Source organism: Enhydra lutris, unplaced genomic scaffold, assembly GCF_002288905.1.
Source record: "Enhydra lutris kenyoni isolate GAN:26980312 unplaced genomic scaffold, ASM228890v2 scaffoldscaffold38, whole genome shotgun sequence".
NCBI lineage: Eukaryota > Metazoa > Chordata > Mammalia > Carnivora > Mustelidae > Enhydra > Enhydra lutris.
This window is the reverse complement of record NW_019154122.1, coordinates 16,072,349-16,086,744: the sequence shown is the minus strand read 5'-3', so window position 1 is coordinate 16,086,744 and position 14,396 is coordinate 16,072,349. Positions and strand designations below refer to the sequence as shown.

Sequence of the window (14,396 nt, the reverse complement as noted above, 5' to 3'; positions counted from 1 at the left end):
TTCTGGAAGCCTGTCTTTGACCTGTGGGGGGACAACCAGACTGCTCGGGCCCCTCACTGCCTCCTTCCATCCTCACCAGAGCCCCTCCGTCTGTCCGTCCCCTCTGTCCGCAGCAGCCCCTCCCCCTGACCTCCTGGCAGTGCGCTGCCTGCACCTGCTTCCTCTCAGACAAAACCCACTGGAGCCGGGGCCTGGGCGGCGGGGGCTTCCGTCCCCCAGGCCAGGTCCGTCTGTGCCTCCCCTGGTGCATCTCCTGCTGGGGCTCCCCTGCATAGACACCACCCTCTCCTGGCCCCCACTGCCGGACTCTGGGTTCCACGGTGAGTTAGTTGCATCCGTGGCTTGTCTCGGGGCTCGACGGGGAGCCCCAGGACCCTGGGCTCGCACACCCCAAACATGGAACGATTGAGAGGTACCTGCGTCCCACCCCAAGCTCCCAGAGGAGAAGGGTGCTCCAGACCTCCGAACGCTGGTGACACCCCCCACCGCGGCCGCGCCCGGTAATGCCCTTTCTCTTCTTTTCCGCAGACGGTCCAGCCTGGTCATCACCACCAAGATCTTCTGGGGAGGAAAGTAGGTGCAGTGGCAGGCGATGCTCCGGGCTGGGGGCAGGATCCGGGGGCTCCTGGGGGCAAGTGGGCAGCCATCTCCCCTGGCTGGTGCCCGTCCCTATTGAGCCCACCTTCCAGAAAAGCAGCTTTGGCTGAGTCGCCTTTTACTCAGACCTTGTTGGTTATTTTTACTTTTGTGGATTTGTTATTTTTTCTGATGACAAAGGTAACATCCTAAAAATTCTGGAAAACACAGGAAATTTACGAACTGTCTAAACTCTTCCACCCTCCCTGACCACAGACCACCCCTGCCAGTTTCCCGGGGCTGGGCCCACATTCTCTCTAGGGCTGGACAAAATCGGCTTCATAGGAATTCTAAATGGGCCTGATTCTTAATTAAAAAACAGAAAAATCCAAGGGAAACAGAAGGACAAATTGAATCACCTCCTCCTCCCCCTGTGGCGACCCTCTGCCCCGACCTCCAGGCAGCCCCGGCCCTTCTCCCAGCCTGAGCGAGCACATCCTTTGGCTAATCCCCCACGTGGAATCACACTGCACGTGGCATGCACTGACCTACTTTTTTTTTGCCTAACATTGCATCATAAACATTTTCCCCAAAACCGCTTGCAACATCACACACACTGTTGTCCTGTTTTTCAGAGCAGAGACCGAGAGAGGCCTTTCCAGGAAGCACATCATAGAAGGTGAGGGGGGGCGCTCTGGACCCACACGGCCCCCCACACCCCCGGCATCCTCCCGCCGGTGCACGAGTGAAGAAAACCAGGTGTCCCCACCCCACCGCCAATGCACCCCATGCTCGGGGGCCGACCCTCTCCTTCTACCCAGTCTCTGCAGCACGAGAGCAGGATCCCAGGCGCCCTCAGATGGGCAGTGACGCCTTGGAGAAGACAGGACAGGCCTGGGCTGCACGCGGGGCTGGGCCCTGTGCTGACTAGGGATCCTGAGCAAGGGACCTCGCTTCCCCAAGCCCCTGTGGCAACATCTGTAGAATGGGTGTGGGAAGAGTGCCCACCTCTGGGGTTTGGGAGAATTGGGAAGAACCCAGGAGGGGCATGTCCGACAGAGCCCGGCGCTCTGAACACAGGACTATTGAGAGGGAGAGGAGAGATGGGGGGGGTCTGTCATGTTGTCTGGCTTATCCTGTGATTATATTGTCTTCGTGCTTTTTCCATCTGTGCTCATTTTCATCAAGGTAATACACTCCCTCCTCTAAAAATCAAATGATAAGGGACACCTGGGGGGCTCCGTCGGTTGGGCGTCTGCCTTCGGCTCAGGTCACCATCCCAGGATCCTGGGATCGAGTCCCACATCTGGCTCCCTGCTCAGCAGGGAGCTTGCTTCTCCCTCTGCTCCTCCCCCTGCTCATGCTCTCTCTGGCTTTCTCTCTCTCAAATAAATAAGTTCTTTTTTTAAAAAATTAAATGATGAGGAGGCTGTGCTCCCCACCCCCAGCCCTAGGCCTTAACTCTGCAGCCCTGTTTTGCCCTGTTGCTAAGGGCTCACTGGTGCGGGGACACAGGCACAGCTTCCCCTCCATGTGGGATGACCCAGCTCTCCCTGTCACCCCATGGGTTACCTGGGGGACTGGGAGGCCACCCCTTATTCAGTCACAGAGCATTTGGCCGACAGACCCAACCACCACCAGCTTTGGGGTGTGGGCCCCATTCAGTCCTGGCTTTTTTTCCGCTCAGGTGGGGCACATCAGGTGCCCACACATGTCCCCACACAGTCCGACAGCTCCCGGCGCCATGGGCCTCGACTCCCCCCTCCTGCTGACGGTGATGGTCCCCTCTGTCCCCTCCCCCAGGTCTGAAGGCCTCCCTGGAGCGGCTGCAGTTGGAGTATGTGGACGTGGTGTTTGCCAACCGCCCAGACCCCAACACGCCCATGGAAGGTAGGTTCTCTGAAGGCTGCTACCGCCGGGCCCTGCGGGGCACCCAGGCTGCTGGTCGCAGGCAGCTGGTGGGGGCGGGCGGGGGCGGGGTGAGCTCAGCCGAGGTGGTGGGGGGGCCGAGGGGGGCCCTCACTGCCCAGAAGTGCGCCCTGGCGCCTCCAGGCTCACGCCCGCCCCGTCCTGGCTTTGGGTCCTGGCTTTGGGTCCGCGCCTGCTCCCCGTGCCCCCGCCTGGGTTTAGAACTGTGTGCAATGTTCTCTCCTCTCAGCTGTTCATATTCTGCAGCTAAACGAAGTCACGAGATGATGGCTCTTTGCAATGCTGTGTTCCTTTCAGTCACATTCCCGTCCTGCGGGGTCTTTCGCTCTGGGGAATAAATTGTTACTTAGAGGAGGAAAAAAAAATGTGCCGCGCTTGGAAAAGCAGTTTGGATTTCTTTGGCCCTTATTTATTCTCCCCAGTCCTGCCAGCTCCGCAGTCCCCCACGCCCCCCCCACTCCCCCCACTTCCTGCTTCAGACTCATTTGTGCTTTGCTGCTTCAGGGATTTGGAAAATTATGTTGTGTTCAAGTTATCTTTCCTTCATCTGTGTCTCTATATATACCGCGCACGCGTGCGTGTATATATACGTGTGTGCGGTGCGCGGGGTTGGTTTGGTTTGGTGTGTGTGCTTTGGTTTTGGGGGGGGTTTGTTTTGTTTTGTTTTGTTTTTGACGAAATGAGTACTCCGTGACGGAGAGTTGTGCTTCCCTCCCCGCCCTCTGTCATACCGCGCCTCTCCGTGTTCCCGCAGCTATAAACTCTGGTCTCTCTAAATCTTTCTTTATCACCAGGGGACCCATTTAGTTCCTCCAAGTCAAGGACATTCATCATAGAAGGTACACAGTGCCCTTAGCCTGAATATTGACTCCGTGTCCGACCTGCATTTTATGAGACGGTGGTTTTATTTACGCCACTCTCTTGCCCCCCCAAGACAAACTTCTCCATAAAATGCATAAAGGAAACATAAGCGCCCTATGAGAACATCTTGCAAGTGAAGGAAAAGCAAAGCGGTGTGGAGCCCCTGCCCCTGCCCCTGCCCCTGCCTGGCCCGCCTGTCATTTCATTCCTCCCCTGCCCCCCCACCCCCGTGCATGACCCGTGCCCACCCGCCCCACCCCCGCCTTGCACTGCCGTGATCCTCGGGGTGGGGGTGCGGCTGTCTGTCTGCCAGGGCTCCTCTTGATTTGGGGATGCTGTGGTCGGCGCCTGAAACCTTGACCCTGGATGGTCTGGGAGAGGGTTGGAGAGACCGGGGCCCACAGGAGCAAACATCAGGGACCCCGGAACATGTGGCTTCCAACAAGTCTTCACTTCATGGGGCACATTTGCTAAGCTCCAGCCTCAAGCAGAAGCAAAACCCACCAGAAGCAAGCTGTGCCGTCACAGCATGCCGTCTCCACCATGAGCATCGTGGCCGCGCGTGGTGCTCGCGTCCCCTGGACGGGCTGAGCCACCGGCCGCTCCCCCCGCCCTTGCCGTGCAGCCGGAGCCCTCCATCAAAATGGAGTCATTTCTTTCCTTGAACAATACGTCTGCAAGCTGCCAAAACTCCAAGACCTGGAGCAGCCCCTGGCCATGTCCGGTCTCTGCCTGCCCCAAAGCTAAGGGCCTGCCCAGGACCCCACACCATGGGCAGGCCACGGTCTCCCCGGGAGCCAGGCTACGGCCCACAGTGGACGGGCTCCTGCCTGCCAACTGGCAACTGGCACCTGACCCTCCCATGTATTATTTGTGACGAGACAGTAGGTACTGTGGGTTCTGGCAGTAGCTGGATGGATTCGGTCCCGCTTCTGTTCAACGGCATTAAATATTGAGGGGAAGACTGTTGTCCCTAGTTGTCCCTGTTCCTGGGGCCGCCGCCAAGGGCACAGCAGCACAGAGTGCCGTGCTTCGGGTGTGGGCTGCACCCCCGCCGGCCGCTGCCCTGGGGCCCCTTCTCTCTCAGGCCAGCCTCCAGCTCTCGCAGGCTCCTGCCCTGGTGGCCGGTCCCCCCAGGCCCTCGGGGGACTCCCATCTCTGCACGGGAGGGGCGGTGCAGGAGAGATCCATGCTCCCGGGACAGACAGGCAGCCGGGCTAGTGGACAGGGGAGTCCCCCACTTCCCTCTCAGGCATGTAGGCCCAAGCCTTGGCTGGAGAGAGCCATGTGATGCTGGCTGGTCACCAGCGTCCCCTCAGGGTGTTCCTAAAGAGCGTGGCAAGGACAGCCAGCAGGGAGCCTGGGATGTAGGTGGATCCCTTCCTGGGGCCCCCAAGTCTTCTGACGGGGCGGGTCTCCTTCGACTTGGGTGGTGTTGGCATTCAAACCCCCGCGGCCTGTTGGCGGTCCCCGGGCGTCAGGGCGGGTGTCCAGGCTTCCCTGCCAGCCCTCCTCCTGAGGAGAGGCAGAGAGGAGCCCAGTCCCTGATCTTGGAAGGAAGGAGAGAGCAGGACTGGCCTGCAGGCCTGGAAGCTGACGTGTGATTTTTCAGGGGTCCTGGGTGAACCCCTGACACCAGCATCCCAGAAGCCCCGGCTATCTTAGCTCTCTACTGAAAGAGGCCCTCGGCCAGAGGGGCGCCCAAGGACCCAGGGTGGGTGGGAAGTGACGCCCCCAAATAGGGGCAGCTCTCAGCAGGAGAAAGGGCCCGTGCCATGTGCTGGGGGAGCTTTGGGAACAAAGCCTGCCTTCTCCTTCCTTCCTTGGGCTCTCCCACCCCCTGCTGTCTCGGGGACCCCAGCCCCCACCCCCATCTCGGCAGATGAGGAGCCGGCCACCTGGGGAGACACGGGACTTCCAGGGGTCAAGGTTGCTGCTTCGTTTCTGGACACACTTGTTCTTCAGCCCTACTTCCCGCCCTGCCCTTGGCCGTGGGACTTGCAAGCACTGTATGGGTCAGTGAGGGATCTGACGAGTAGCCCTTCCCCCTGCAAAGCTGCGAGACAGTTCGAAATTTTTCAGCTGGAGGCCAAGTCTGTTTTAAAAACCACAACGTCTCCGTGGACGGAAACCGCCTGGCGTGGGAGTGGTGGGAAGGCTGTCACCGGCAGATTTTTATTTCTCAAAAACTTTTCCGAGTACTAGGAAGAATCGATCGTGTCGCGGGGGTGAGGCTCCCTTGCCTCACACCGGGAGGGTTTGAGAACGGGGTGGATACAAACAGGGCTTTCCGTGTCTACTTCCGGCTCTGGGGGACACGAGGGGAGCTCCCCTCCACAGCCCCCATCCTCTGGGAGCATCCAGGGCCCTGCCCTGCCCTTGGTCGTGACAGAGGCCGCTGTGACCTCTCCACTCAGTCTCAGATCCCAGTGCGGATCTGGCGTAGCCTGAATCGGAAGACTTTCTGATGCCTTTTGCCGGTCTGTTTCGTCCCCAAACGAGAGAACCCGCCCTCCCCACTCGAAGTCCAAACCCACATTCTCTGATCTCACCTTTCCCTCGTCACTCCAGTGTGCCACAGAGACGCCACAGTCCGTCTAGAACCCGCTTTTCAAAGATCCTTTACAAAGACTTGTAACTGTTTGGGGAAATTTTTTCCGAGACCAGCTTCTTGGATTGTGGTTCGCTTTTCTTCCCGGGGTCCCTGAACGGCCCCGCCACACCCAACTTTGGAGCCAGGAAGTACACTGCTTGCAAGACACCTTTGCAGCTCCCCCTCCTCCCAGTGCCCCAACTGTATTTGCAGAATGTCCCCAGGCTGCGCCCCACGCTCCTGGCCACCTGACCCCCGACCCGCAGTTTCCGTTCTCTCCCTGCAGAGACCGTGCGCGCCATGACCCATGTCATCAACCAGGGGATGGCCATGTACTGGGGCACGTCGCGCTGGAGCTCCATGGAGATCATGGTACGGTGGCGACCTCTCCGCGTGTGTGGCTCCGTGGGACGTGGGCTCCCAGCCCCCTTCTAGGGATGAATGGCAGATCTAGGGCCACTGGTCCCGATGGCACAGATAACTGGCTCCTACAGCGAGGGAGGGTTTGGTGACGTGTGGCAGCTACCTCCGCAGGCAGGGCTCTTGAATCCCAGCACTGTGTGACCTTGGGCAGATGGCTTGACCTCTCTGAGTGTGGTTTCCTCACCTGTAGAACAAGACCACTAGGACGACCTAGCTCCTCCCCTCCAGGAGGCTGTTCTGAGAGAACAGGTGTGACCCTCTGCACAGACGAGCTTGGGCTCAGCCACCGGCCCTGAGCTTCTGCGATGCTCCTGCTGCCGTTAGATTTGAGGGCTCGTGTGGACTGACTCCCATTTAATCCTCACAGCACCCTACAAGGTCAATGTTGCTGTCATCCTGTGTTTCCAATGTGGGTGTTGAGGCACAGAGAGGTTAAGTAGTACACCCAAGGTCACCCAGCACGTGCTGAGGTCAGTCTCCAAACTGCAGCTCTCTGGGCCTGGGCTGCCTCAGAACATGAGCCGCGGCTGGGAGCCCAGCTTCCGTCTCCTAATCCCTGATGTTTCCCCTCACCCACACTTTCAGGAAAGCCTCTCCTCCCCAGTCCCTTCCCTCCAGGGAGCCAGCAGAGACAGAGGCCAGCGGATGTTTCTTGGTATTTCTGGGTATCCCAGAAGGGTCAGCGGGGTGCCCCCCACCCTCAGAGGCAGGCAGCTGGGAGCCCAGGGGGTTGGAGAGCAGCAGTCTGGGTCTTGCCAGAACCGCCTCCAAGCTGACCTTCCACCCCTGCTTCCAGATGCCCTCCCAGCCTCCACCCTTCCCATGCTGCTCCTCCCAGAATTCCCCACATCCTGGGGTCCTTGGGAGGGGGTTTCGCCTCTGGTGAGTCCCAGCTTTCTGCTTGTTCAAAAATATTAAGCAGAATTTCCAAGCTAACACAATTCTAGATTCCGGCGGTTTTCATCTGCCTTTGGCACTGGCAGCATTCGTGAGCATGTGGCATTTTCCTGAGGCTGCCTGGAGCCAGCACGGAGCTCACCGAGCTGTCTGTGTCTTACCCCGATTTTACAGATGCAGTAGCTGAATCTCAAACCAAAGGGGAAAGGGCGTCTCCCGCTGGCAGGCAGGGCTTCCCGGTAGTCTGTCTGGAGACCTCAGCCCTGGCTCACGCCCATCTGGTGGAAGTGGAGGGAGAGTCTCCGGAGTCCGGGCCTTGAGCTCCAAGTCCCAGAAATGGGCTGATGCCGGCCATTCTCCCCTCCTGGCGTAGCATTTCCTGCCACGGCCACTGTCATCCCAGGGCTGGGGCTCTGGAGTCATGACCCTGATAAAAACAGTAACCGCACAGCAGGCAGGCACTGTCCTGAAGGCTGTGACCAACATCAGCACAGATGGGGAAACTGAGGCAGAGAGGGGCGAGCTCCTTGTCCAAGGCCACCCAGCCAATAAGTGCCAGAACCCGAGTCTCTCTACTGAGTTGTGCATTCCCCCCGTGCCTTCAGCTGTGGGGTTCACCCCCTTTCCCAGTAGAAGGGGTGGGGGGACAGGCTAACAGTTTCCCAGGAAAGCCATGAATCTCCCCAGAGAGGAGGGCGGGGGGGAGAGTAGGCGGGCCAGCTGCTTCCCGGGGAGGCTTTTGTGTCTCCCGCCCCTGCTCCCCCAGGCAGCCCCCAGACCTGCTGACGGACGGGGACCATCCGTGGTCTGTTTGCATCCCTAGGAGGCCTACTCCGTGGCCCGGCAATTCAACCTGACCCCGCCCATCTGCGAGCAGGCGGAGTACCACATGTTCCAGCGCGAGAAGGTGGAAGTGCAGCTGCCCGAGCTCTTCCACAAGATAGGTGGGCTCCCCCCCCCCCCCCCCCCCCCCCTTCCCCTCCCCCCCCCCCCCCCGTTCCTCCCCCCCCCCCCCCCCCCAACCCACCCCTCCTCCTCTCTCCCTTGCTCTGTCCCCTCACCCTCACCCCCGCCCCCTGCATTGGAGCCCTGGGCCTGACCTCGCCTGGCTTTCCTCTCCCAGGAGTGGGCGCCATGACCTGGTCCCCTCTGGCCTGCGGCATCGTTTCCGGAAAGTACGACAGTGGCATCCCACCCTACTCAAGAGCCTCCTTGAAGGTGAAGGAGCAGCCAGGCTGGGGGGAGGGGACGGGCAGGCAACAGGCATTCGGGGTGGACGGGACACTTCGGGGCGGAGCCAGGGCAGGGGAACCAGAGCCCGCCTCCGGAAGGGCTGCGCTCGTCACAGGATTGCCCTGGCTGAAAGCGCTTCCGCTCCCTCGTGGGCCCCACCATGCTCCCCCCCAAGGCCTGGGCCGGGTCCACACGTGCTGTTTGGGATGGCCCCTGCCGCAACAGATACCGCCCTGCGCACTCTGGGGCCCGGGCCCGGGCCTGCAGAGCTGCTTCCTTCGCTCCCCAGAGGTGATCCGGAGCAAGTCCCCCCACCCACAGACACATCTCTGCAGTGGGAACGCAGGAGGGTCTCCAAAATGCAGGGTTTGGGGGAGGAGGAGCAGGCAGAGAAAGGCCTACCCAGGTCAGGGCAGATCCAGCCCCAGAGCCCCCCTGCCTCGGGTTCGAGGATGGCCTGTCCACCCCACTCCTGCCCAGTCCACAGCAGAGTCAAGGAGTCCCCTAGAAGGCACTGCAATGCCAGGGTTGGGGGCAGCTGAGACCACAGCTCCCCAGAGCTCTGGTCTCAGGGCCAGAGGCCAAAGCGTTCCTTCCCAGGCTGCCAGGCTCCTCGTCCTGGCTCAGGGGCCCGGCCTCAGCAACCCCACAGACTCTGGGCTTCCCCTTCAATGGGCCCCGTCCTTCCAACTGCCCAGCTCTGTTCTACAGGGGGCACGGCTGGTCTGGGGGTGTGGATGCTGCCGTGGCACAGATCGTCAGCCGTCTGCAAACACGGGTCCAGGTGACCTGCCCTCACCTGTGTGCTCTCCACACCCCACCACCAGGGCTACCAGTGGCTGAAGGACAAGATCCTGAGTGAGGAGGGCCGGCGCCAGCAGGCCAAGCTGAAGGAGCTGCAGGCCATCGCCGAGCGCCTGGGCTGCACCCTCCCCCAGCTAGCCATAGGTATGAGGACTTGGGGGGTAGGTTGACTGTTGTCCCCGGAGCCATGTCAGGAGTCCCTGAGGGCCGGGGCCGCTCCCTCCATTAGCCAGCCAGAGGTAATGGGGCTCCAACTTTCATGGGGAGAGAAGCATGGGGGGTCATCCCTGAGCCCGGGGCCACCTCTCCCCCTGGAAGCAGTTGGTGCCAGGGCTCTCCCAGAAGCCTGTCCAGCCCTGTCCCGGGCAAAGCCCCCCCCCCAACATGCTGGACTCTCCCAGACACCCTCAGCGCCACGACCAAGAGGCCGGGTCTCTGTGGCCCCATCAGGGACAGGGCAGAAGGAGGGGCCCCTGCACTGGCTGTGTGTCCCTCACCTGTGGTCTTCCTGCCCCAGCCTGGTGCCTGAGGAACGAGGGGGTCAGCTCCGTGCTCCTGGGTGCTTCCAGCGCGGACCAGCTCATGGAGAACATTGGAGCCATACAGGCGAGTTGGGAAGGGGGCTGCTGGGCGTGTCCCCCACAGGCCCTGGGGCCGAACTCAGGGTCGCAGTCAGTCCTTGGTTCAGCCCGTGTTTGTTGGGCACCTCCCGTGGGCCAGTTCTGCCGTGAGCATCTGGGCTACCGCAGAGCTCCCTTAGAAGCCGCTCTGGAAGAGCAGACAGGGGGCACCGAGCACAGGACGGGAGGACATGAGACTCTGACAGGCCCTAGAGCAAGGAAGGGCAGGGCTAGGGTTAGATTTGGGGGGCGCAGGAGGGCCGTGGTGCCGTGCACCCAGGCTGAAGGGGGCCGTGGGGTAGGCTTGCTGAGAAAGTGACCTGCGGGCAAAGGCTCCAAAGGTGCGACGGTGGGGAGTGGGACCTGCAAACACCTGGAGGCGGGGTGGGGCACCGGTAGGCGGGGCCTGAGGTGGAGGGGGTGGGGCCTGGAGCGGAGGAGGCGGGGCAGTGCCCAGGGGCTCTAGGGACTTGGGTGGTTGTTGAATGAGACAAGAGCAAAGGAGGGACCCAATGCCCACCTACATTTTTTTTTAAGAATTTATTTATTTATTGGTTTCTTAAAGATTTTATTTATTTATTTGACAGACAGAGACCACAAGTAGGCAGAGAGGCAGGCAGAGAGAGGGAGGGAAGTAGGCTCCCTGCTGAGCAGAGAGCCTGATGCCGGACTCGATCCCAGGACCCTGAGATCATGACCTGAGCCGAAGGCAGAGGCTTTAACCCACTGAGCCACCCAGGCGTCCCCCACCTACATTTTAAAAGGATCCCTCTCTTCCTTTGCTGTTGAGTGGAGGAAAGGCTTTAGGGACCAGGAGGGGGCGCAGGGAGATCCTCAGGGAAGTGACCTGCGCAGAGAGGTTTGGATCCTGGATGTTCAGGAAGGTGAGACCAACAGGACAGAGGCACGGTCAGAGGCAGCCTGTGGGGTTCACCTGGACGGGCGGCCTTGCTGTTGGTTGAAGTAGGGAAGGCTAGGAAAAGTAGTTTGGGGGGGCAGAAGTCAGGTGTCTGGCCCTGGAATCTGTATTTTGGGCCTTCTAGATGGTTCTAGAGCACTCTGGAGCTTGAGGCGCAGAGATAAACCCCAGGGGGTGTTCCTCTCTGCCCCAGACCTTCTAGAACACGGAAGCAGCATAGCCCACCTCTGCTTCTGCAGAAGCACGATGTGATGAGGCAGGACAGGCTGACGGTGGCCAAAAGATTGTCACCAGCCTCCCCTGCAGGTCATACCAGTCCTGTTGGTGGGATTCTAATTAGCTCTCGTGCTTGCACACAGGTCCTTCCGAAACTGTCGTCTTCCATTATCCACGAGATTGATAGTATTTTGGGCAATAAACCCTACAGCAAAAAAGACTACCGATCCTAAGAAGCCCCCGGCCGCTCGCCTGGACACTTTCGTTCCCCCTCGTCTCTCTCGTTCGCTCGCTTAAGCTGTTTTGAAGCCAAGTCCGGGGTGTGGTTTGCCTCAAAAAGAAAACATCACGGCGAGATGTCCTTGGGGAAAAGATCTCAAAAGCTGCTGCAAGACGCCATTCGCTGCTTCGCGGACTGAATTCAGATCCGTACGGGGTGACCGCACGGACGGGGCAGGGTGCTGGAGCGCTCCCGCCCAAGCCCACCTGCAGCCTCTGCTCACCCCCCAGGAAGAAACCACTGCCGCTGCTCCCAGCCTCAGCCCTTCCCAGAGACACCTCTAGTCCAGGCCAGGCTGAGACCCAGCTGGGTCCTGGGGGCAGCAGGGCTGGCCTCTCCTCCCCTGAGAGCCCCCAGCTGGTGTCAGGGTGGGAAAGAGGAAACCAGGTCTGGCTCTTCCCGCAGTGCCCTCCGCTGGGGCACTGGACGTTAAGGCGGGGCCTCCCCGGTGGGTGTCTCCTTCACCTCCCTCTTGTTAAGGGCTCCCGGCGTTTTACGTTAGGCCTGACCCCAGATTCCTTCTGCAGCCCCTTGAGCACCACAACCTGCCCCCCACGGGTCTCCCAGGGGCCTTCCAAGCTGTACCTTGACCCCCAGCCCCCCCCTTGCTGGCAGGGGCTGAGATCCAGGGGGACCCACTACTGAGTGGGGCCCACGGGAAGTTCGGGGGTCTAACCGAGCTCATGGCTCTGCCGGCTTCCTCCCTGCCCACAGGCCATGAACCCCGTGCCCAGAGCAGCCCTGAGCAGCCCTGAGCACTGGGGAGGGGCACGACAAGCAGGCTCAGCCCAGGTCCCTCCAGGCCCCCAGCCGCCCTCCTGGCCAGGTTCTCTGTCCCACTGCCCCTCAGTCCTGGCCGCAGAAGGCCCTGAGGTCGCGGGTACATAGCTGGACTGTGGCTACCAACCACATTCAAAGGGGTGCACCTTGGCTCTACCTGGGGGTGGACTTCGGGTCTGCACAGACACCACACTCAGGCCCGTTCAAGGAGGGCGGGTCCCTGGGGGTTCCTGTGCTACGTGCCCTGGGGCTGGGGGACCTACGTCTAGCAGGAGCTCCCACAGTCTAGAAGACCCCAAGATTCTCTCCCCAGAGCCGTGCCTTCCTCAAGGCCTCCTATCCGGTCGGGGTGTGAGGGGGCTAAGTCTGGGTGCCCCCAACCTCCACACACACCCCTGTGAAGAGGTCAGGACCGCTGGAGTCAGTGGTTCCCTGCTGCGCACCACCACCCCCCACCCCACCCCAGCCTAGAACAGGCCGATGACAGGGAGTTGGGGAAGGACGGACAGAACTGACAGCCACAGGCTGGGAAGGTAGAGAACGGGAGGGGCCGGCGGCCAGGAATCCCAGTGCCCACGGCCCCAAGCTATGGGCCTCTGCTGGCCAGGTTGGGGGCTGGGGCTAGGAGCCCACGCTGCCATAGGAAGCCTGTGTGCCTCCAGTCCAGGCAGCTCCTCACCCCACCACCCCGCACACCCTCACCCACCCAGGCCTGCTTCGCCCTTAGACGGGCCACTGTCGGAAGAGCTCCTCCCTGCCATTCCCAGAGGGCCTGCTGGCCCGTCCAGGCTGGGCTGAGGCCTCAGAAAGCCACACGCACAAGCAGGGAGGCAGGGAGGGACACAACTTCCATTCCTGACATTTGTGCTGACCCTGGAGTCTAGAACCCTCCCCCCGCCTCCCGGACCAGGCCCCTGGGGGTTCACCTCCACCAAATCTACAGGCTGCACACTGTGGGTGTGGGGAGGGAGCGAGGGCACCCCTCCAGCCTGTGGCCAGAGGGACCAGGTCACCTACCCCTCATTGGGGGGAGTGGTTGGGCCCCCTTCACATGGCTGCCCCCAGCCTGCCCACTGCGGAGGATGGACCATGGGTTGCAGTGGGGCCGGAGGGAGGGACCACTGCCCCCCCTCACCAGAGCCACACCTGGGAAGGCCACATGTCTGCCAGAGGGTGGCCTTCAGGGTTTAGCAGGGCTAAGGCCGAAATGCCCATGCCAGGACCCAAGCAGCTTCCTGGCCCCGGGAGCGCCGTCCACAACCCCGTTCTGAGGGGTCCTCTCTTTTCCACGGTCACTGGCAGGGAGGACAGGGCTCTGCTTCCTGGGGGAGGGCCCCCGACTTAGAAGGGGGCTGGTGTGGGGGAGGGGGTCGGGGGCGTCCCAAGGGCAGCGAGATTCTGGAGACAGAAGGCCAGGCAGAGGCAGGCCCTGGAGTGACCCAGGCCCTACCAGGAGGGGCAGCCCCCCAGGAGCCCCAGCTGACCCCCAACCAGCCTCTGGCCCTCCCCTTGGGGCAGACCCCTGGGGAGTGCCCCACACAGGACAGGACAGAGGCCCAGGCTGAGGGCAGGGCTGGGCTCAGTCTCCTTTGCTGACACGCAGGAGCCCCCATCGTTTCTCATCCCAAACCCCGCAGGAACCCGAGGTCCCGAGGAATGAGAGAGGGGCGGATTCCGTCTTCTGTCCTCTTCCCCTCGTGTAAATAATGCGCTTTTCTTCTCTCCCCTCTTTTTTAATGACCACGGCTCCTCAGCTAACCGCACTCCCAGCTGTAGGCGGAGACCGCCTCACGCCTCCCGCTTCCAGACACAGCTGAGATACAGCCACTGTAGTTATGGAATGACAAATAAAACCCCAGCCTGTCGGGGATCTGCGGCGTTCTGCTCCTCTCGTTTCCAGGGGCCGGGCTATGGGCAGCGGGGAGGCGGGGGGAGAGCCTGGGGGGGATGCTGCCACCTGCAGGGCCCAGCAGCCTGGGCCCCCTTGAAATCCTGACCCTGGGGCAAAGGGTCCAGTTGGGGAAAAGGGCCCCAGGGGATAGGCTGAGACTGAGGACTCTGAGGCCCCCCATAGCCTCACGGGGTGATTCGGGGACAGGGGTGCCCCCCACCACCCACCACACACACATTCTGTTGCTGGGAGGCAGCCGTGCTCTCCGGGTGCAGGGAGATCAGGATCCAGGGAGGCCCACAGGTGCCACTGGGGGCTCAGGGTTTCTCAGATACCATGTTGTGTCTGCATCTGGGGGTCCAGGCAGGAAAGAC

The 14,396-nt window shown here is 61.3% G+C and overlaps 1 protein-coding gene across 7 annotated transcripts in view; it reads left to right on the top strand.

Annotated features, from left to right (window-relative positions):
- Positions 1–13,995, top strand: part of LOC111154736 (potassium voltage-gated channel subfamily A regulatory beta subunit 2) — an 80,838-nt gene extending 66,843 nt beyond the window's left edge. For 5 of the 7 annotated variants that reach the window (XM_022514619.1, XM_022514618.1, XM_022514616.1 and 2 more), the window contains 9 exons: positions 529–573; positions 1,212–1,255; positions 2,380–2,466; positions 6,246–6,331; positions 8,103–8,223; positions 8,403–8,497; positions 9,340–9,460; positions 9,834–9,922; positions 11,215–13,995. In XM_022514619.1, coding sequence (XP_022370327.1) covers positions 529–573; positions 1,212–1,255; positions 2,380–2,466; positions 6,246–6,331; positions 8,103–8,223; positions 8,403–8,497; positions 9,340–9,460; positions 9,834–9,922; positions 11,215–11,304 — 778 coding nt within the window. In that variant the 3' untranslated portion in view covers positions 11,305–13,995. Of the gene's footprint in view, positions 1–528; positions 574–1,211; positions 1,256–2,379; positions 2,467–3,299; positions 3,345–6,245; positions 6,332–8,102; positions 8,224–8,402; positions 8,498–9,339; positions 9,461–9,833; positions 9,923–11,214 lie in introns of all 7 variants that reach the window. The other 2 variants (XM_022514612.1, XM_022514617.1) reach the window with 2 other exon arrangements.
- Positions 13,996–14,396: the final 401 nt, after the last annotated feature.